Source organism: Apium graveolens, chromosome 8 (assembly GCF_009905375.1).
Source record: "Apium graveolens cultivar Ventura chromosome 8, ASM990537v1, whole genome shotgun sequence".
Lineage (NCBI taxonomy): Eukaryota > Viridiplantae > Streptophyta > Magnoliopsida > Apiales > Apiaceae > Apium > Apium graveolens.
Genome location: NC_133654.1, coordinates 266,452,380 through 266,476,569, shown reverse-complemented (window position 1 = coordinate 266,476,569; position 24,190 = coordinate 266,452,380). Strand labels below are relative to the sequence as shown.

The window sequence follows — 24,190 nt, the reverse complement described above, 5'->3', positions numbered from 1 at the left end:
ATATGAAGAAGCGACCACGTTGTTATGATGTTTATTTAACTGAATTTTTTGGTGAATTTACTTGTAATGTGATTTTAGATGTTAGCGGTTATTGTAATCACTCTGTACTGTAAATAGTTGTTGTTTGAGTTTGCAACTTACTGTTATCGCTTCATATATTTTATGAATTGATTGTAATTAATCCTGATCGTGATCTGCATCTTACCGTACATGTTTATTTTTGCATTCGAAAGTTCGATTGAATGTTACGAACAGTATTTGAGAATTTGAGATTAGCTTCACGTGATATGAGATTATTGTTTGATTTGTTCGATGTTTTGATGATTCGAATGTTAATTGCACATGTTAATCTACTAGTTTTTGGATGATAGGTTTATAGGAACGAGTTCTGTTTTTAAGATTGGTTTGAGTTGTGAATATAAGAAGGCTTATGCAGTAATCGTAAGAGTTGATGAGATCACTGATTTGTTATAGAATTGATTGTTAGCCAAAATTTGATGTTGAGTCGTAGCATGTGGATGTAGTACACTGTATTGCTATATACTTTTGATGTTTTAACTTAATTTACAGATTCAAAATACTCAACATCTTATATATGGATGTTAATTTGTGTGGATCTGCTTTCCTATTGTTGAGTTAGCGTACTTGAGAATTTGATGTTAACTGGACGTGTTAGATGTTTACTGATTACTTTGTTGGTTGTGTAGATGATACAAATGTAAATTGCACAAGTTGATTGATCTCTCTGTATTGTATTTTCTCTCGAATTTTAGGTTGTTGCACAGAAACTCAAGGAAGCTGAGATTTCCCAGCTTGATTCGCTTCTCTTAGTAAGCTCTCTCTCTCTCTGCGTGTGTGATTGTGCTTTTGTGTGTGTTTGTTTGTGTGTGTGTACGTGTTTACTTGTATGTAGTTTTTGGTGTTGTAATCTGTTTGTACTGTAAATATGTGTTGTTTTGAGTTTGCAACTTGGTGTAATCGCTTCAAATATTTTTTGAACTGATTGTAATTAATTCAGAATCTTACCGTACATTTTTTTTTTGCATTCGGAAGTTCGATTGAAAGTTACGAACAGTATTTGAGAATTTGAGATTATCTTCACATGATATGAGATTATTGTTTAATTTGTTTGATGTTTTGATGATTCGAATATTTTTGGATAATAGGTTTATAAGAACGAGATTTGTTTTTGTTTTTATGATTGTGAATATAAGAAGGCTTATACTGTACGATTATCGTAAGAGTTGATGAGATCGTTCACTGATTTGTTATAGATTTGATTGTTAGTCAATTTGATATCGAGTCGCAACATGTAGATGCAGTGCTCTGTTTTGTTTGTTGTTTTGAATTAATTTACAGCTTATTTACTTTGTGTGGATGTGCTTGCTATTGTTGAGTAATTGTACTTGAGAATATTATGTTAACTGGACGTGCTAGATGTTGATTGATTACTTTGCTGGTTGTAAATCTAGGTACCTTTCTCAACAGCCTTCACAACAAACCCAAAAACCCCCCACTTGCTTCTCTTCTTCGTCTTAACAATGGTGAATCAATGGATTGACGCCACTGATGCCAAAGTTCCTTTGATCGAAATTGATGTTGATACTTTAGAGGATGGTGAAGCTGTTATGGAATTTTACAAAAAGGTGGTAATGCTAGTGTGCGGGAAGTTACAGGTGGACAACATTAATGTAATGGAATTTAGCGAATACCCGGGATACAATTTTCCGCATCAAGCTGCTCAGAAGGGATACTTCGTCAGATTTACAAAAAAGCTTGATTCAATAACCATTTTATTGATGTCAGGAAATTTGTTTCTTGAAAGTTTTCAAATAAACAAAGGTATTGTCTACATTTTAAGCAACGACCAAGTCACTTTCTACGAAGAAAACATACAAGCATATAATACGTTGAAAAATGAGTACGATGAGAGGAAAAAGTTTTACGATGTGGAATATGAGAAAGCACTTCAGGCTCATATCCAAAAGAAGGCAAAGAAGTTCATAAAACCCAGTATGGCGGGACTGCCCAAAGAGCCTCGAAAGCCACCATATCCCAACGTTTACAAATGTCTTGATCATTACGGATTAAAATATATCCCTCTAGGAATAGGAAGCTCATACCCTATCCTTCAAAAACGGGCATTGAAAAACCGAAACGAGATGTTATTTGGAAAGAAATCACTCGATAGGTTGTTCGATAAGCTTTTGAATTTTGAACCTAGTGATAAGCAAAAAGGGGCTGAGTTTGGTTTGTTTGGGGCTGTTTTTGTTTCGGAGTCTGTACGTTTATTAGTACAAGCAAGTGAAATGGCACGATTCTTTCGTGAAAAAATTGATGGAACTATTTCGGTTCGAAACTGGAAATTGCATCTGGCATGGTCATTTGTTTCAAAAATTCTGAGGTTGAAGAAAGATGAGGAGGCAAAAGGGACGCAACGGTCAAAGAGATATTCTATTCTAGTTGATGGGATTTATTTGGATGAGAATCAATTGGAAGAAATGTATTGGACTTTAAAAAATGGTGATACTGATGTCAAATTAGATGATGAGTACTTGACTGATAATGTGTATGACTTAGATAAGAAAAGCTCGGAATTACATTAAAGTTTGTAATTACTCTCAAAGATCTCATTAGAAAGAAGTTAGGCTATGAGGACTTTATGGAATGAATATACTTGAAATTTATGTAATTGCTCAAGTATAAAAGTTTTAATTCTGTCCATTCTTATGTAATGTTTTATTGATCATTCTAACTTGGGTTAGTCTTGTTATCATACATTAATAATATTTATTAATAAGCGAAATCTCCTTTCAAGTGTTACTTATTTTCACTTATTTTTTGGTACCACCACCTTTTGGTTTCATTTTTCATGATTTATGTTATAACTCTAACTCTAATTGTATTATTATTATCTTTTTTGATTCCTATATGACTTATAATTCTCTCTCTCTTTATATATATATATATATAAATTATTTTTACCCGTTTTTTTATTAATAAATTTTTTAAGTGATACTTTGTTTTCACTTATTTTTTGGTTCTATCACCTTTTGTTTTTTTTTTTGTTTTTATGATTCATGGTGTAACTCTAGGTGTAATATTTTTTTCATTTTTGATTCCTATATGACTTATAATTTTATATGTATTATTTTTACCCGTTTTTCTTTATTAATAAACGAAACATATTCACTTATTTTTTGGTTTCACCTTTTATAACTTCAAGTGTATTATTTTTATCCCTTTTTATTCCTATATGACTTATAATTGTATATGTATTATTTTTACTCATTTTTAAATTTTTTATAAGCCATATTTTTTATTATTTTATAGGTTTGAATCCAATTTTTAATTATATTTTAAAATAAATAAGTTCATAAATTGGGTCAACTAAATAGGTCCCGAGAAATATAAACCACGACTAAGTAAATAGGCCATGTGTTTAAATTGAAATTTTTAATTTAGAATTTTTTAATTTGTTGGTAGAGTTTCATTTTAATAAAATGGTATGAATATTATAAAAAATTATATTTTGGTTTCACCACTAGAAAATAATAAAATTGTTCAAACCGTAATATGATTACAATTCTATTTTCGTAGAACTCCATATTATTTCTTGATAGGGTACTTGGTTTCATCTTAGTACGGTTACGCCGTATTTTGGTTTCACCCCTATAGTTCACTTTCATGTAGAGTTTTTAACAAAATATAGATTGGAATCATATTATAATTACGATATTTCTATTTTTCGTAGAATTCTTTTTTATTTTTTATTAAAATAATAAAATGGAATCCTTTAAACAGTGTTATTATTAATTAATAAGAAAATCATCTTTTAAGGGATACTTTGGTTTCACCTCTTTTCGGTTTTACGAACTTTTGGTTTCACCCTTTTTTTAATATTGTTATAACTCTAAATATACCATTTTTATTCTTTTTTATTCATATATGACTTATAATTCTATATGTAATACTTTACCCATTTTTTGATTCTTATATACCACATATTTATATTGTTTTTATAAAAACAAAATCGTATGTACATTGTAATTTCTAGATTAATACCTACAAAATGCTATTTTAGCACCAAATGCAAATTTATAAATATATAATGAATATTTTATCAGAAACAATTATGCAATCACAAACTATATAAAAATACAAATTCAGCTAACAATAAGAAATTTAATATGCAATTACTTAGTGCTGTTGATTTAATTTTTTGTTAAATTATTCATCAATCGTTTCGCGACTAAAGTTTTGATGTAAAATATTAATTATGTCTTTTTAAACAATAGATACGTAATAATGTTGAGTTTGTTGTTATAATAAGATTTGAATTAATGAAAGCTACATATAATTTAAAAATGAAAATTGCAATAATCGTACAATTTTATTTATTATATATTTTAATAAAAAAATTAAAACAAATTTTTATAATCATTATTAAATATTGATATTTTGATCTCGGCCCGTGCTTCGCATGGGTTATCTACTAGTGAGTTATAATACATGAATTTGGGATAAGCAATCTTCTCTCAAATTGGGGGAGATTGTTGTGCAAGACATGCCTATGTCATAACAAGACTAAATCAAATTGACAATCCTAAGAATTAGTTGTATGTTAATCTAATTCTGTATTTTGTATTGTATTACTTGAGTCTGTAAAAGTGTCAAAGATTAGACTGGAGTACTTTTCTGTAAGCAGTCTCAAGCCTATGAATAAATTATGAAAGAAGATCAAGAAGATCATATCTCAGAGAAAGTGTGAAGAAGTTTGGAGTTGAATAAATCTGTTTTAGGAAAAATATTCTAAGTCAAGTAATCGAGAAGTCACATATCAAGCAATATCGAGAAGTCATTCGAGAACTTCAGAATGACTTATCGAGAACTCCAAGGTGACTTATCGTGAAGTCTCAGAGATATCGACAAGTCAAGTATCACTTGAGAACTTGCAGACCTCGACAAGTCAAGTATCACTCCAAAAATTGAAGACCTCGACAAGTCAAGAACCATTCGATAACTTGGAGAACTCGACAAGTCAAGAACTACTTGAGAACTTGGAGATCTCGACAAGTCAAGAACCACTCGAGAACTTGGAGATCTCGACAAGTCAAAATCCACTCGAGAACTAAGAGATCTCGAGAAGTCAAAAACACCTGTAGTGAACTAAGAGATCTCGATAAGTCATTATACTTATCGAGATGTCAGTTCTCTATACAACAAACTAGAGATCTCGAATGAAGTTCAAAGTACAAAAGCAGACAAGTTAAATATTCAAGATTATCAATCAACGAACAATCTAATCAACTAGATTGATAAGTCTACAAAAGCAGTTTGAAGTATACAAGATTAAATGCCAAGATTTACTGGAAGATAAAGGTACCAGACCTACTAGATTTGCTAAGATTTACCAAGCCAGAAATAGAAAGATTTACAGTTTACTTTTTGAAAGACTTTTAGTTCTTCTTATTACACACTGTGTAAAACCAGTATTTACTAATCTATAAAGTAAACACTGATATTTTATCTTTCAGTTGTTGAAAAACAGATCTAAAATAGTTTTTGTATCGCTCTCAAAAAAGAAGCTGAGTTCTTTAACTTCAAAGAACCCAGATTTGTAGCAAAACACATACTTGATTTTAATACAAAATTAAGTGAGTTTTGAAATATTGTGTGTACTGTTTCATTGCAACATTCATAATAATATTGTATTTCATATTTGTTTTGTTTACCAAACAATATAAATTCAAGAAAGGTTTAAAATAGTTGAAAACACATTCAACCCCCCCCCTTTGTGTTGTATTCATTACCTAACAAGTGGTATCGGAGCAAAATCTGGGAATAAACATATTCAGATGGTAAGCAGTATTAAGATACGAGCCTTTGACAGAACTAACTATACACTATGAAAAAAGAAAATGTTGTTGTTTATAAAGATGGTCAATCCATTGTATATTCAGATCCTCAAAAATGGACCCTTCATTTATATGGAAAGAGATGAGGAATCTACATATGGGGACATGGTCATCCCAGCACATTATGCACCTAAAGATTCCTCTAAGTACACTGAACCTGAAAAGGAAAAGGTTTCCCTGGATAGTGGCCTACAACTGATTTTTATTGAGTCACTTGACAATGTAATGCACAATAACATTATCAACTGTGACATAGCCAAACAGATCTAGGAGAAAATAGAAAGTCTATGTGAGGGAACTGAGGAATTTAGGTCAAATCAAAGGAGGATTTTTGTATCTCAGTATGAGGGTTTTATGGCTAAACCAAAAGAGAGTATAACTGATGTTTTTGAAAGATTAAATAAGCTGATTAATGACTTACAGCTTCATGAAAAGTACTATGAAGCTGAGGAGGTTAACTTGAAGTTTTTTCTCACCCTTCCTGGCCATCTAGAACAGAAGATCTTAGCTATAAGAGAAGGGAGAGACCTGAGCAAAATGACATTGGAGGTTTTATATGGTATCTTAAAAACCTATGAACCGGAAATGATTCAAAGAAAATCATTGAGAGCTGGTCAAGGGCACATTGTTGATGGATCAAGTGCACTGGTTGTTAATGATTGCAACTCATCAGATGATGATCAAGAGATCCAGACTCCAACTGTCTCAAATACTGAGCAAAAGAACAAGGAGCCACAAAAGCAAGTTATTTTAAAACTTGAAGAAGATGAGTTCTATACCTTGGATGAACTGGCTTACCTAGAAAGAAAATTCTCTAATGTTAGAGTAAAGAAGCCAAGGTTCTTCAAGAGCAAAGGACAGTCATTCAACAAGGATAGCAACTGGAAAGGAAAAACTCAGTATAACTCTGGTGGGAAAAGTGGCTACAAAATTGGATCTGTTGACAGATCAAAGATTAGGTGTTTCAATTGTGATGAATTGGGACACTTTGCCACAGAATGCAAAAAGCCAAAGAAAGTTAAAAAGGACAAGGTTTATCTAGAATTGAAAGCAAAGTATGAAGTTTTCTTGAAGAAACAGTATGGAAAAGCTTATATTGCAGAAGGTAAAAATTGGGATGATTCTGACAATGATGAAGATAAGGAATTTGGAAACTATGCACTTATGGTCTTGGAACAAGGAGAATCATTCTCATCAAAACAGAGGTACCAACTCTTACTACTATTGATTTAAATGCTAGTCATTATAAGGAGACAGGTGAAAAGATGAGTATGGAGATGTTTCACATACACACAAGCATTGTGGCAGCTACTGAGGAGGTGAGTAGGCTGTCAAAAGTCAACGAGAAGCTTGAGATTGAGAAACAGACTTTGGAACTGCATCTTGTTGAGCTTGAAACTGTCAAGCAAGAAAATAAATATCTAAAGAACAAGCTAAGGTGTGCTGTTGAGATAGAAATTGTGTTAAGAGAAAGGTTAGAGAAAAATGAGGTGAAACTGAAGTCATTCAGAAATGCATCTCGGTTAGTTGGTCATTACCATGAGAAGAACAAGCCATGTGCTAACATAACTATTGGCTTGGATTATGATGCATTGAACAACAACAAGAAAGTTGAAGGTGACAAAGGAAAAACAACTGAAAATGAAAATGTCCCAGCAATGCTGAGGAAAGTTGGATCACCCGTGTTCAAATCATGTGCGGTAAACTTCAATGAAGAGGAGTTGATCATAAAGCAAGAAATTGTTGATGAAGACAATGAGAAGAAAAGTACAGAAATAACTCCATCTTCTAAAACTGAAAAGAAGCTCATGGTTGATCAAACTCCTAAGAAGCCAATCAAGGAGGTTAAAACTGAGAATGCAGGAAAGAAAAAGAAAAACAAAAATGGGAAAATAGGGATAAATAGGAGAAATAACTTTACATTTGTTGAAGATGCTCCTAGAAAACAATGTCAAAAATGTGGCTCTAAAAATCATCTAACTCACATTTGTAAAAAGACTGTTAGTGAGCCAAGATTGGGAGCATGCAAGTACAATGAAGCAAGAACTGGAGATCCCTATTCTTTCTGTGATAAATTTGATTGCATCCCTTGCAACATGAAAGTCATGACAAGTTGTCACAGGTTGAGAGTAGAGCTCAAGGAAGTCAACATTGGGTCTACAGCTGATAGAGAACATGCAAATCAATTAATGAACTCCATTCTTTCTGAATTAACTCACTTTAACTCTATAAACTCTGTTAACAAGAATAAAGTACCCAACATTTCTTGGGTAGGTAAACACACCTAAAACTCATTGTGTGCAGGGAAAAGTGAAGAAGGTCATATGGATCATAGACAGTGGATGCTCAAGACATATGACACGTGATAAGGCCCTTCTAGAGGAGAAAGCTGGACCATTAGTAACCTTTGGAGATAATAAAGGATTCACAATGGGATATGGAAAAATCATTTCTGGAAATGGTGTCATTGAAGATGTAGCACTGGTAGTCGGTCTTGAAGTCAATCTTCTCAGTGTTAGTCAATTTGCAGACAAAGGATTCAAGGTCTCATTTGACAAAGAAGAATGCACTTTTATCAGCAATAAAACTGGTGAAGTTGCTCTGAAATGAGCAAGGAAATGAAGCCTATTTGTTGCAGATCTTTACTTAGCAAATAAGGAAGGAACTTGCTCCTTCTACACCAAGGCTTCTTTAGAGCAAAGGAAACTATGGCATAAAAAGCTTTCTCACTTAAACTACAAAGCAATTAACACTCTAGTCAAGAATGAGTTAGTGAGATATGCCAAACCTATAGTTTGCTCAGAATGAATTTTGTGATGCCTGTCAGAAAGGAAAAATGAAGAAATCAAGCCACAGAAGCAAATATGTGAATCATATAACTGCACGTCTGCAACTTATTCACGTGGACTTATTTGGACTGGTAAATGTCTTATCTATCTCAAAGAACAAATATGCACTTGTGATGGTGGATGACTACTCAAGGTATACATGGGTAGAGTTTATGCACTCTAAGGATGAAACTGTACACATCATAATTGAACACATCAAGAAGATTGAGAAACAGGCTGAAAATCAGGATTGTGTAAAAAGACTGAGAAGTGATAATGGCACAGAATTCAGAAATTCAACTTTAACTAATTTTTACAAAGACAAAGGCATTGTTCAAGAATTCTCAGCTTCTAGAACACCTCAACAAAATGGGGTAGTTGAGAGAAAGAATAGAACACTAGTAGAGGCTTCTAGAACAATGTTGCAAGATTCCAAGTTGCCAACTAGTTTTTGGGAAGAAGCTGTCAACACTGCATGCTACACTCAAAATAGATATCTCATCAACAAGAATCTTGGAAAATCACATTACTCAATCTTATCTAATAGAAAGCTTAATGTAAAGCATCTTCATGTGTTTAGAAGAAAGTGTTATGTTCTTAAAGACAACTCTGAATATGTGGGAAAATTTGACTAAAGTTTTTGGAGTAATTTTTCTGGGATATTCATTGGAAAGAACTGCCAACAAAGTCTATGTGCTTGAGCAAAAGAAAATTATGGAAAGCACAGATGTAACTTTTGATGATGACAAGTGTCCAAGATTGAAATGCCTTGATAATAATGAAGCTGAGACCCTGAAATTTGAAAATCTCAACATTGATAATGATTCTGAGAATGAAGCTGAAGTCAACACAAATCACAGAATGGATGGAGAGTCAACTGAACCAGTGAATCATGGAAATGGAAGCTCATCTCAAATACCTGAATTTGATAGCACAAACTTAGGGGGAGAAAGAGGAGATAGTTCTGCAAGTCATGCCAATGGTGAAGAAAATGCAGAAAACACAAGTCAAAATACTCACACTAGAAAATGGGCTAGAGGTTACACTACAAAAGCTATTATTGGTGATCCAAATGCTGGTGTGAGGACTAGAAGTGCAACTGCCAATGAATGTCTATATGCATGCTTTCTTTTACAAACTGAGCCTAAGAAAACTAAGAAAGCTCTACTTGATCCTGATTGGATTCCTGTTATGCAAGAAGAGTTAAATCAGTTTGAAAGAAACAAAGTTTAGGAATTAGTTCCTTCCTCAAAGAACAAAAGCATAATTGGAACTAAATGGGTATACAGGAACAAAATGGATGAGAATGAAATTGTCACAAAGAACAAAGCAAGGTTGGTTGCAAATGGGTACACACGGGAAGAAGGAATTGACTATGATGAAACCTTTGTTCCAGTTGCAAAACTTGAAGCAATACGGATCTTTCTTGCATTTGCTGCATACTCAAATTTCAAGGTGTATCAAATGGATGTAAAGAGTGCTTTCCTAAATGGTGATTTGGAAGAAGAAGTTTATGTACAATACCCACCTGGCCTTGAAGATCCAGAATTTCCAGACTTTCTATACAAATTACTCAAGGCTCTCTATGGACTAAAGCAAGCACCTAGAGCTTGGTATGACACATTGTCAGAATTTTTGCTGAAAAATGGATTCACTATGGGTACAATTGACAAGACTCTTTTCTACAAGCAACATTGTGATGATATGATCCTAGTTCCAATATATGTGGATGATATCATTTTTGGTTCTACTAATGAAAAGCTATGTCAAATATTCTCAAAACTCATGCAAAGTGAATATGAAATGAGTATGATGGGTAGTTGAGTTACTTTCTTGGACTCCAAGTCAGCCAAAGAAGTGATGGAATATTCATCAACCAAACTAAGTGTTAGGTCCTAATATGTTTGTAGAAGGGGGGGTTGAATACAAACAATACCAAATAATCGAATTTAATGCGGAATAAAAATGTGAAACAAAATTCAAGTTAAATAAGAATATTATTAAACTTGAAAGGTGTTACAACAACGGTATCGATTACAAGGAATTAATCTCAAATTAATTATCACAAATTTAGAATAAATTCGACATGAACTTTTTCTATTTTTGCAATAAAAAGAATCAAATGCTAAACGCAATTTGAGATTAAGTTCTAGGGATTTTGATCCGCTAGATAGTTACACAAGAACAAGATAAAGATTTCTAGTGGTATGGATTTAACTTTAAAACTAGAAATTTATGATCTTGAGATAGTAGATGAAAATGGAATATTTTGTTGCGGCTGCTGTGTTTTTGTTCTTTGTTGAGAATTAGTGAGTATGGATGTCTTCTGCTTCTTTTCTTTTAAATAAGTCAACAGAATCCACTTGAACCGGAATGACAATCCCATAGCTGATAGGACTTTCTGTGAGACAATCCAATTGTACTGGAAAGACTTTCGGCAAGACTATCAGTTGAACTAGCATGACAATCAAATGAACTAGCAAGACTATCTCCTTCCAGTATAACTTTCGGTAAGACAATTAAATGAACTGGCATGACTTTCGGTATGACAATTGATTGTCATACCGATTGTCATACTAGTACAAAAGATTGTCTTGCTGAATTAAAACAGATTTTAATCCAATTAAAATCCTGAAAATTCTTAATATTAATTCAGAATTAGTTAATCAATTAATTCAATTAATCAATAAATTAATCTTTGCAGATATAATTTATTTTCTTAATTAAACTATATGACTTAATTAATTAATAAAGAATTAATACTAATCTTCAACAGCAACCAGTCTTCTGAAAATCTTCTGAAAATCACTGAAAATTATGAATCAATTCCACCACTTCAATGTTGACACTCGATGTACTGTCTGGTTCATGAGTGACTAACTTCCGTGACGTTTCTTCATGTCTTGACTTTGATACTTGATTTTCTTCAGATTAAATCCCTGTAATTCTTTGATACCCTGACGAGATCTCTATCACTTGATTAAATCCACAATCTTGATTTATATCACTGAGGCTTGATCAATTTCTTGAGCTTTTTTCAGTGAAGTAATTCCTCAAGTCTGTAGATGAACCTTGTTTCTGAATCCTTTGACAGATGTTAGTTTGTGAGATCTCTTTGACGGTAGATCCACTATTTACTTGTTACATTCTTATTTGAGTTGAGTTAAATCCTCGAATATACAAATAGGCTTTGACATATGCCTTACACTAAGTATGTTAAAGATTTATTGAAGAAGTTTGGAATGGTTGATTGTTCATCTGCATCAACACCTATGTCTACTGCTACAAAGCTAGATAAAGATAAAAAGGGCAAGAATATACACATCTCAGGTTATAGAGGGATGATTGGATCTTTGTTGTATTTGACTGCTAGTAGACCAGACATTATATTTGCAACATGTCTGTGTGCAAGATTTCAAATCAATCCAAAGGAATCACATTTGATGGTTGTGAAGAGTATTTTCAGATATCTAAAGGGGACTCCAAACTTGGGATTATTGTATCCTAATGGAACAGGTTTTGAAGCTGTTATATACACAGATGCAGATTTTACTGGATACAGGGTTGACAGAAAGAGCACTAATGGAAGTTGTCAGTTTCTTGGACAAAGACTTGTATCATGGTATAGCAAGAAACAACAATATGTGTCAACTTCCAAAGACTTGTTGGTGAAATTGGAATGTTAAACTCTTCATCCTAAAGGCAAGAACTCAGTTAATATATTATAGCAGATTAATTTTTGATGAATCAAAATTCATTTGATTTAATTGGAAATTAACTAAAATATGATCTATAAATATTTCAGAAATCTCTTTATATTTATATTTCTATTTTTACTTTAGCTTGGAATTTTTCAAATTCTAAGAAAAACTGTCTAAATGTTAATTTACATTTTTCAATAGGTAAAATTAATATAAGATAGAGATTTACATTGAGCAGAAGTACTTAGAGAACTGAGTTCTCGACAAGTCTAAATGACTTCTCGACAAGTCAAATTAAGACTTCTCGATTGAGTTCTCAACAAGTCTATTTTATGACTTCTCGAAGGACTTCTCGATAAGGCTTGTTGTGACTTCTCGATAAGTCAATTATACTTCTCGACAAGTCAATTTGAGACTTCTCGATATAGTTATCGATAAGTCTTTTATGACTTCTCGAAGGACTACTCGATAAGTCTCCAAGTGACTTCTCGACAAGTACAATAAACTTCTCGATAATTCAGAACTAGAATAATTTTAATTAATAAATTATTTTAGTTAAACACTTTTGCCAAATATTTATTCTAATTTTATTTTGATTTATTCAAATAAAAATTGGAAAAATTCAGTCCATTCAGGACAAACTGGGTATTTATTTGATATCTCGACAAATCACTTTTTAGTTCTCGATAAAGTATCAGGAAAGTGACATATCGATATGTATCTATTCTTCTAATATGACTTCTCGATAAGCAAATTCCAAATGTTTATTTTGAGTTCTCGACAAGTCATTTATCTTTTCCTATAAATACCCAGACTTCTCGACATAAAGCTCTTTACGCTTTCGAGAACTCTAAGTGACCTAGATTTTTCAAATTCAAGTCGTTTTCTCTCATTTCAAGCTCTTTCTCTCTAATTTCTCTTACCCATTCAAATTCACTAATCTCAAATGGCACTAAACAATGTTAGAGCAGCTATCCCCAAGGATGGAACCAACTATCTCGCGTTGTTGATGCAAATCAAGCCCCTAACAGTTTCAAAGGGTTTGTAAAGTTCTTGTTCGGGTCCTATCTAGCAGGAGCTCTAACTGCTAATCCCATCCTTTACCTGGATATTCTGCATGAATTCTAGACAACAACATAAGTAAGAACAGTGATGCATGACAACTCTGTGTCAATAGTAGTAAACTGCTCAATTGGAGGCCAACAAGTGAAATTCAATGAGCAAGATGTGAATCAAGCATTGGGTATCTCAACTGAGCAAATGGTGGAGGTTCCTACTCAACAAGAGCACGTTGGATTCATGGACTTCATCAACTATAGTGAAAGGATCAATCTAGCCAGTCTCAACAAGAAGAACTTGAGGAAGGAATGGTCATTCCTGCTTTACTCCATCATTAGGGCCTTCACCTGCAGGAAGACAAGATATGAAAACATATCAAGTTTGGTCCAGAAGCTGGTGATCTCAATAGCTCATAACATGAACTTGAATATTGGTCTATTGATTCTTACCTTTTTCCTGACATGAGGTCCACAATAACTTCTAGTACAGTGATGGTTCATGTACTTATGGAAGAACAAACACAGGAACACCCACAGGGACCTTCCCACACTGAGACCCTTTCTTCTCAACCATTAGAAGCTAGGAAACCAACCACTTCATCCTCTCAAAAGGATGAAGTGAGTAAAAAGAAGAGAAAGCAGAGACCTCTAGCAATCATTAATGAGAGTGGTGGGGAAAACACAGAACTAGAATCACCTTTGTCAAGAAGCCAAAGAAGAGTAAACAAACTGAGCTGACCACTCAAGACACCTTTGCATCCTCTCAAAAAGATGTAATTGAAAAAGTGGGGTCAAAATAGACTCTAGAGGCATCCTCTCAATAGGGTGTCTCTATTGAAAAGAACACTCTCCCCAGTGCAACATGTAAAGAGTCTGCACACGCTTGAACAAATTCAAGTGTATGAAAGGATAAACAAGGATGCCACGCACAAGGAGAGAACATCAATTGAAGCTACCTCATCCATTCAGGGAGAGCTGCCAACACTCCAAACTGAGATTCAAAACCTCATTTCTAAAATTTCTTCATCATATAATCAGGCACTTGAATATGATTCTAAGGTGTTGCCAACTTTAAGTGACATGGTTCTAGAAATTATGCTCACCACTCAGGACCCACATTCAGTTGGTGAGAGGCTACATGTTGTGGTAGACTTTGATGACACCAACACAACGACAGGGGTTTTATTAGTTTTAACTGAAGACCCTGTGGTGGTCACAAATGCACCTTCATGTGCAAATCAACCTTCACATGGTGTAAGGTTTGAGGGTAGTACTCTTGAGGGGGAGCTATCTAAATCCTCTCCAATTCAATTGGAGGTTTCTGTTACAGGAACAACTCCCATCAAAACCCTAGCTAAGATTGCACTCTCAGTTGAAGCTAGGAGTTCAATTGCCAATGACCCTACTATAAGAGAGGCAAGTACATCACTTTCATGTGACAGTGCTTTGAAAGAAGAACAATGGTTTGAGGCTAGAGTATATGACAGTAACCTAGCCAACTCCCCTCCAATTCCAATGGAGGTCCCCACTACAAGTGGAGGACAACAAGCTGTCAAAACCACATAGCAATATGTGAGTCAAACTGTAACTTCTGTCACAGGTGGTTACTTTCACTTACTCCCTTCCACCTCCAACCGAACAGACCAACCCTCTATCTCTCAACTTCCAGAATAACATCTCATCTCTCAATGGCTACAGACAGCCGAGGCTCAACCAACAATAATAAATGATCTACTGGTTGATCAGCTCTCAGGATTGGCTCCAATTTCACAACAGCTGTTAACCACATACATGAGCAATCGGGACTATCAGGCCATCATGCTAAGCTATCAGTCAGAGGTCCAAGACACTCAAGAAAAAATCATAAATAAAGCTGAACAGTATGGCAACTGTGATGCTTGGCTGAAAAAGGACTACAATCTGGAGATGGATGATGTTCTAGCCAAGTTTAGGGAAGATTATCTAAAAATCTTGGGCAGCAATGCAAGAGCCTTGACTTCTGAGGAAGTCTATGATGCAGTTAATGAAGTATACAAAGCTCAGCTAAAGGTTTTCCATCTCTTTGGTAAAGCTCTTCAAATGCAGCTAACTGATCATCAAGACGGAACTAAGAGGTTTGGCAAGGACAAACTGGATGAAATTATTCCATCTTAACAGGACATCAACAATAATTCTCAAAGTTCACTACACATATGACAAAGTTTGATCTCTCCATTATTGACAAGAACATCTCAAATCTCAAGGACTCATTTGTAGCCTTGCATGAAGTTGTCCAGACTCTAATCACCAAGCACAATGATACTAAGGTCAAGCTGGATTAACTTCATCAAGCTAGATTTAAGCCTTCAGCTCTCATGATGGAAGGCATTAAGGAAGCTCTCTCTGAAACCTTTGGTTCTCCAAGTTCTCAACCTCAACTATCTACTTCATCAAGCATTCAACTTCAATCCCTATAGCAACAAGTATCCACTCTGCAATCATCAAATGATTCCCTCATAGCTCAAGTCCAAGCCTTAGCTACCTTAGTGCAGAGTCAACAAAATGACATCAAGACCTTGGTAGACTCCCACAAACATCTACAGATGCAAAATTTAGTACAACTAGGAGCTATCACAGGTGCTTTGAATGTCCCTCTTCCAGCTCTACCTGAAGCTGTGAGGCCAGAGATCCCAAATCCACTATTCCTGCTTGTCAACAAGACTAGGGGGGAGATAGAAGCTAGGATTCAAAGATCAAGGGAAGCTGGAAAATCAAAAGTTACTCAATTTGGTCAAAGATCAAGGGGAGATGTAAATGCTTTATACTATCAAAAGCTGGAAAAGATAGACTTATCAAAGCTGCAGAAGGACCATGTCAAGATCAAGAATTCAGTGAACTTCTGGCAGTCTTGAGGATGTCTCGTCAAAACACCTGCATCACATACAAGAGAGCTTTAACCAACAACATAAATTTCTTAAGAGTGGTGATCGTGAAAGTAGATGACTTCTTGGGGAAGAGAATCATGCAAATGTGAATGACAGTGGTTTGGACAGATGTCTGCAGGTGCCTCTCCCAAATCTCAGAACCATGAGAGCATCTGAACTGGATGTAATTATTGAAAGAGTAAATCCAGTAATTCCAGGGGACACCCAATTGCTGAATGAGCTCAAAAAGGCACGGACAGCAGCTTTTCCTGAAGCCTGTCTACATCCAAGCAAAGGGGTGGCCTACATCTGTCCATAGACCAAGAAGTGTAACTAGTTCATTGTTCCCAAAAACTGTGTAAAAATGAATATGAGATTGATCATGACTCTTCAGTCTGGTCTGAAGTACAAAAGGAACAATAAAACTGAAGATGAAGAGATGATAAGGATACTTGAGAGGTACCTTCAAAATGCTGACACCATGGTGCCAAATCTACAATTCAACAACTTAAAAGATGACAAGGATGATGATGAGCAGAAGAATGATGAACAAAAACCTTCTGGCTCAAATCCAAGTCATTCTTCAAGAGCAACTGGTAGCAAGGAAGAATAGAAGAAAAAGGATGACAAAAAGAAAGAAGAGGAGAAAAGGGAGATGAAAGGAGAAGGAAGAAGAAAGAAGATGCCTCGGGCACAAAAAAGATGTCCAACATTCAAATCCAAAATGCTCAATCTAACCTAAAAGCTCAAACACTCAACTATCCCTAACCTCAAATCCAACAATATCTATACAAGCCAACTGCAAACACTCTACTCAAAATCTCAATCACATCCAGCCAATTCACCTTGAAGAAAATCACAAACCTACCCTCATTCAAGCCACCAACCAAAGTTCACTTCAAGTCTGTTGGAAGAAAAGCAAAGAAACTGCAAGTAACTGAGAAAGCTATCTGGAACTGTTTTGAACAGGCCGACTTTCTTCCATTGAACTGGTGTAGCACAGATGATGACTACTTTCAACATCTAGCGGAAGAAATAGTCAAAATTTGGGTTGTGTCCTACAAAGAAGTCAGAATTAATTATCAATAACGTTCTTTTACCTTACTGGGAAGCAGCTTAATGGATACACTTTCAACCACATAATTCAAAAGGGTGATTAGCTTGATGACGGATAATGACACCATCACAAGGGCTTGGAAGTCTGTTCTATGTGTATGGGTGAGAGAAAGAGATGAGAGAAATGCAAAGGCAAAGGCTGAAAAGGAAGAAAAGGATAAAAAGTATGCAGCAGAACTTGCAAGATTTGAACAAAGATAAAATGAGCTAAAAGCAATGGGGATGAGCAGACTCTCAAAGGATGGACATTTTCTCAACATAAAAATTGGCACATTTTCAAGATTTAGAGTTGGTTACTTAAATGGTTATTCTTTAGATGAATGGCTCAAGCTTGTGGAAGCTCTTAGAGGTACTGCGATAATAAAAGAACTTGAAATATTAGTTACCCTTAAAGATCTCATTAGAAAGGAGATAGGCTATGAGGACTTCATGTAATGAATATACTTCAAATTTATGTAATTACTCAAGTATAAAAGTTCTAATTCTGTCAATTATTTATGTAATGTTTTATTGATCATTGTAACTTGGGGTTAGTCTTGTTATCAGGCATGAATTTGTGATAAAAAATCTTCTCTCAAATTGGGGGAGATTGTTGTGCAAGACATGCTTATGTCATAACAAGATTAAGTCAAACTGATAATCCTAAGAATTAGTTGTATGGTAATCTAATTCCGTATATTGTATTGTATTACTTGAGTCTATAAAAGTGTCAAAGATTAGACTTGAGTATTTTTCTGTAAACAGTCTCAAGCCTAAGAATAAACTCTGAAAGGAGATCATGAAGATCATGCCTCAGAGAAAGTGTGAAGAAGCTTGGAGTTGAATAAATCTGTTTTAGGAAAAATATTCTAAGTCAAGTAATCGAGAAGTCACAGATCAAGCAATATCGAGAAGTCATTCGAGAACTGCAGATTGACTTATCGAGAACTCCAAAGTGACTTATCGGGAAGTCTCAGAGATATCGACAAGTCAAGTATCACTCGAGAACTTGGAGACCTCGACAAGTAAAGTATCACTCGAAAACTTGGAGACCTCAACAAGTCAGGAACCACTCGAGAACTTGGAGACCTCGACAAGTCAAGAACTACTCGAGAATTTGGAGATCTCGACAAGTCAAGAACCATTCGAGGACTTGGAGACCTCGAGAAGTCAAAGTCCACTCAAGAACTAAGAGATCTCGAGAAGTCAAAAACACCTATAGAGAAGTAAGAGATCTCGATAAGTCATTATACTTATCGAGATGTCAATTCTCTATACAACAAACTAGAGATCTCGAATGAAACTTAAAGTACTAAACAGACAAGTTAAATATTTAAATTATCAATCAATGAACAATCTAATCAACTAGATTGACAAGTCTACAAAAGAAGCTTTAAGAGTACAAGTTTAAAGGCCAAGATTTACTGGAAGATAAAAGCAGCAGACCTACTAGATTTGCTAAGATTTACTAAGCCAAAAATAGAAAGATTTGTAGTTTACTTTTAGAAAGGCTTTTAGTTCTTTTTATTACACACTGTGTAAAACCAGTGTTTACTAATCTATAAAGTAAAAATTGGTACTTTATCTTTCAGTTGTAGAAAAACATATCTAAAATAGTTTTTGTATCGCTCTCAAGAGAGAAGCTAAGTTCTTTAACTTCAAAGAACCCAGATTTGTAGCAAAATACATACTTGTTTTTAAATAAAATTAAATAAGTTTTGAAATATTATATGTAATGTTTTATTACAGCGTTCATAATAGTATTGTATTTTTTATCTGCTTTGTTTACCAAACAATATAAATTCAAGAAAGGTTTAAAATAGTTAAAAACACATTCACCCCCCTATGTTGTATTCATTACCTAAAAGTTGGGTACAAGACTCCAGGGTTGTGTTTGGGTGGGCCCCATATATTTTTGTAACTTAGGAAAAATTTATTTGATTTTTCTTTATTTTGTGGACCCTAACTCCGGAGTATTGTTGGATACTAGACTATAGGGTTGTGTTTGGGTAGGGCCCTTATATTTTGTAATTTAGGAAAAAAAATCTGTAATTTTTCTTTGTTTTGTGGCCCCTAACTCTGGAGTGTTGTTGAGTACAAGACTCCGGGGTTGTGTTTGGGTGGGCCTCTTGTATTTTTGTAACTTAGGAAAAATTTCTGTAATTTTTCATTGTTTTGTGGACCCTAACTCTGGAGTGTTGTTGGGTACTAGACTCTGGGGTTGTGTTTGGATGGGCCCCTTGTATTATATAACGTATGGAAAATTTCTGTAATTTTTCTTTGTTTTGTGGCACCTAACTCCAGAATGTTGTTGTGTACAGGACTCTGGGGTTGATTTTGGGTGAGCCCCTTGTATGTTTGTAACTTAGGAAAAATTTCTGAAACTTTTCTATGTTTTGTGGATCCTAACTCTGGAGTGTTGTTGGGTACTAGACTTCGGGGTTATGTTTGGGTGGGCCCCTTGTATTTTGTAACATAGAAAAAAAATTCTGTAATTTTTCTTTGTTTTGTGGCCCCTAACTCCGGAGTGTTGTTGGGTACAAGACTCTGAGGTTGATTTTGGGTGGGCCCCTTGTATTTTTGCAAATTAGAAAAAATTTATGTAGTTTTTCTTTGTTTTGTTGCCCCTAACTCCGGAGTGTTGTAGTGTACAAGACTCCGGGATTGTGTTTGGTTGGGCCCCTTAGCACCGTGAACGGCTTGGATGTCCAACCTTTTCCGTGTTTTCCGGGATGTCATGCGACGTTTAGTTTGTCGTGCATATATTTTTATACATATATGTGTATATATGTGTAAAAAGCGGTTGTTTTTTCCTCAAAATGCGCGTCGGTTAATGATTACAGCTGTGTAATAATTATCGGCCGCGTATTAACTGCTGCGGTTAAAAACGGACCGCCGAGATTATGCCACGTGTCCTGGATGGACGACCCCGATTTGTTGTCGTTTGAATGGGTTTTTTGCCCCCTTTTATTTTCCTATAAATACCCGATGTCAATCTTCTATTCATTCTTTATGCAACACAACAAAAGATCTGGGCAAAAATTCTCTGAGTTTTTTCTCCTTCCTTCTTGTAAGTTTCTTGAACTTGTTCTATTTCTCTCCTCCATATATTTGTTCATTTGTTGCGTGTCGAGATAATGCCTTGAACTTTGCATGTGATTTGTTCTTTGATTCTCCGAATGGGTTTCAAAATTATATTTTCATTGGGTTTTTGTTGTACAAAACTAGGGTTGTTTTATTGATTTTGGGTTTATATTTGTGTTTTCGTGTTTTGGTGTGGGTTTTTGTGTGATGAATCACTGTGTATTTTATGGGAATTCCGGGCTTGGGTTTTTGTGTTTTTTGAGTTCTTGGTTGTGTATAAGTGTATGTATCGGTTGTATTGTATGTTTTGCTATTTTGATGTTGGTGTTGTTTGTTTCTAAGTGGTTTATTTTTGTTGTTGTACCCGAAATGGCATAGACTCCGGGGTAGTCGTAGTTTTTAATGCGACTTAAGCAAACTGCTAACCTTAGGCGTAGATCCGACCGGATAAAACTTTTGACCAACCCCGGGACCTCGTCTAGTAATTCCTCTTCTGACACTGTTATTAACATGCCTCCCCATTTTTTGACCTCTTTTATTAACGAGCTTCCGACCTTTCTGTTGAACCCGGGGCAAACCTTGGGTAGGAAAGATGGGTCTTGGGTAGATATCATTATTACTTTGTAAAGGCCCGGGAGAACAACCATCCTTATGAATATTATTGAAGGGACCTTTCTGATGTTTATAGACCCCTTGGGAAGGAAAACTATGACCATGCCCGGATGGATGAGCTGTTTCATGATGATCCGGGGACTGGTTATGCTCCGGCACCCCGCCACCCAGATCTTGTTAAGGATGTATTCCATTTTGGAGATGGGATTGAGTGGAGGTGGGATATGCCACACGGGAGAGTATACCATAGGCCCCCGGGAGGTTGGGTAGGGATACATTTAGAACATCTTAGAAGCATGAGGTCCAATCTCTATTAGTTTACGAAATCCTTGTGTCGGGACACATATGGAATTTCATTCACACAGCTCACTCTGAATTCTATGAAATGGATCTCCTGGTTTCTGGGATGTTTCCATGTGAAAGGACATATCCCTACCTTCAAACTCTTCCACCATCTCTTCAAAATTAAAAAATCTACCCTTACCCCCCCCTTGAGTTAACGTTTAATATAAACGGTAGTGGGTTCCCAACCGACCCTAAGAAATCGCCCGTTTTCATGCTTAATTCACTCCGGGGTTGGCACTAGGAGTTCATCTTTGTCCGGGGCGGGGATCTAGATTTTATTCCTGTGTACAAAAATGCTTTAAAAACTAACAGGTTACCAACCCAGAGGCTCAGGGGTATAGCTCTGGCAAAGATGTATGACTTATGCGTTGCTCTAGGCTCGCAATGGACCCAGAATAATTTCTTAGATAAGCAAGTGTTGTTTAACTCCGGATGTAAGTTTGTATTAGTTGAAAATTTTAATTGCCTTTTTGCTGGCATTGGTAATTGTTTCTTGTTGCTCCGTTGTGCAGGCATCCCGGTTTTCAACCAGTTTCATCACGAGATATCGAAGCAATTCCTTGATTTGACTGGTAGATTCATGAAGATTGGAGGGGTTGTGTAGTTGGATTCGGGGAATAAAAATAAGGGTGATGGCAGCAATGGCTCTCATATTAGAGATACCGGATCATCTGGGACCGGTGAGAAGCAGAGTGCTCTGGAGAAGCCCAGGGAACCTGATGTTGTTAACCTACCTGATAAGGAGAGTGTTGAGTCGGATGATGATGAGGAGATTGGTGAGCTGTCAAGGAAGAGGAGAACTCCGGAGGAAGGTGTTGGAGATTCGAGGACTCCACAGCGGAGGAGAGTTGATCCCGATACGTTTGAAGCAGAGAGCCAGAAGCTGGTTGATGAAGATGCTCTTAAAAAGCTGCTTGCCCAGATGACTCTTGATGACCGCCGGAGTGAAATCTTTGACAATTATGCAACTCCTAATGACTTCGAGCTGTTTGCGAAGGAGGATGTGGACACATTCTTGAACCGTCTTGTTCATGATGTTACAGAGGTTAGTTACCCTATACTTAGTTTTTTGTTTTTCTATCTCCTTGTACTTGTACTAATGCTTTGCTCTTATTTCAGGCCAACGCCTGGATTACTGGTTTCTATACCAGTATCCATAATCAGCGCGAGAGGATTGCTGACTATAAGAAACAGCTGAAGGCGTAAGATACCGTTAAAGTCAAATTCGCCAAGTACCGGGCAGCCAAAGACAAAGAGTCCAGGGAGCATAAGAAGATGCTTGATGTAGAAGTGAAGGCGAGGGAGGAGGTTGTTCGTGTTGCTGGGGAGTTGAAGGGAGAGGTTGAGAAGCTTAAGAAGGAGCTTGCATCTAGGCCCCGGGAAGAGGAGGTTATAGTTGGGTTCCGGGGGATGCCAGTATATTATGAGGAACTGAAGGAGAAGACCTTTCAAAAGGTGATGATGTGATGGGACCTTGCCTCATCATACTTGGCAGAGAAGCCGGGTAGCGATGTTGATGGATTTATCAATCTTTCTCTTGTTGAAGAGCTTCTCCTGGAGCAAGCTATGGCAGCTGAGGAAGGCACATCCGGGAACCAGCAGCATCCCCCTCTCGTTGGTGAAAGAGAGAAGACCCCTCCCCCCCTCCCCAGAATGCTAATGATGCATAAGATTGGCCTTGAGCCTTGTAATTGTATTTAAATTTGTCTTTCCTTGAACTGAGCTTTTTTAGCTCTTGAATTTGGTTTTCTTTGTAAGGATTTGGTTCCGGGTTTGGTTTAGCCCAGGTGGTACTTAAATATTTGCTTTTATATTTGATTTAAAAAATGTTTTGTTGAATTTAGCTCTGGTAGAAATATTAGCTTTTTGGTCCGGGAAGGATATGAAATTTTAAATGAGTAAAATTTTTCAAGGCACTTATTTTGTGCAAATTGAATCCGGGATGGATATAAATTTTTAAATTAATAAAAAAATTCTAAGGCACATGGATTGTGTCATTCGAATTTGGACATGATTTAAATTTTTAAATTAATAAAAAAATTCTAAGACACGTGGCTTGTGCAATTCGAATCCGGACAGGATTTAAAATTTAATTTAATAAAAAAATTTAAGGCACATGGCTTGTGCAATTCGAATCCGGTCAGGATTTAAAATTTTAAATTAATAAAAAAAATTAAGGCACATGGCTTGTGCAATTCGAATCCGGGTAGGATTTAAATTTTTAAATTAATAAAAAAATTCTAAAGCACATGGCTTGTGCAATTCGAATCCGGACATGATTTAAATTTTTAATTTAATAAAAAAATTTAAGGCGCATGGCTTGTGCAATTTGAATCTAGGCAGGATTTAAATTTTTAATTTAATAAAAAAATTCTAAGGCACTTGGCTTGTGCAAATCAAATCCAAGTGTTACTTGGGATAGGTGCACAGATAGTAGTTGTGTAATATAATCATTATAACAAGTTACGGAAGACTCAAAATATATGATTTTCATTGACAATATTCTAGAGATCGATTACATTTCAGGAATAGTGGATACATAATTGAAGTTCTTATTTATTGAACAAAAGTGATGCAATCGTGTTCACCTTTTACTGGTAGAACTTTCTTAGGCGTGCTCCATTCTAGGTATTCGGGAATTCGATG

At 35.5% G+C, this 24,190-nt stretch overlaps 1 protein-coding gene across 1 annotated transcript; it reads left to right on the top strand.

The window, feature by feature from the left end:
* Nucleotides 1–711: 711 nt before the first annotated feature.
* On the top strand, nucleotides 712–2,653 carry LOC141680640 (uncharacterized). Its single transcript, XM_074486813.1, has 2 exons — nucleotides 712–830; nucleotides 1,473–2,653. Exon 2 carries the CDS (start codon nucleotides 1,542–1,544, stop codon nucleotides 2,604–2,606), a length of 1,065 nt encoding a protein of 354 aa, XP_074342914.1. The 5' UTR covers nucleotides 712–830; nucleotides 1,473–1,541; the 3' UTR covers nucleotides 2,607–2,653.
* Nucleotides 2,654–24,190: the final 21,537 nt, after the last annotated feature.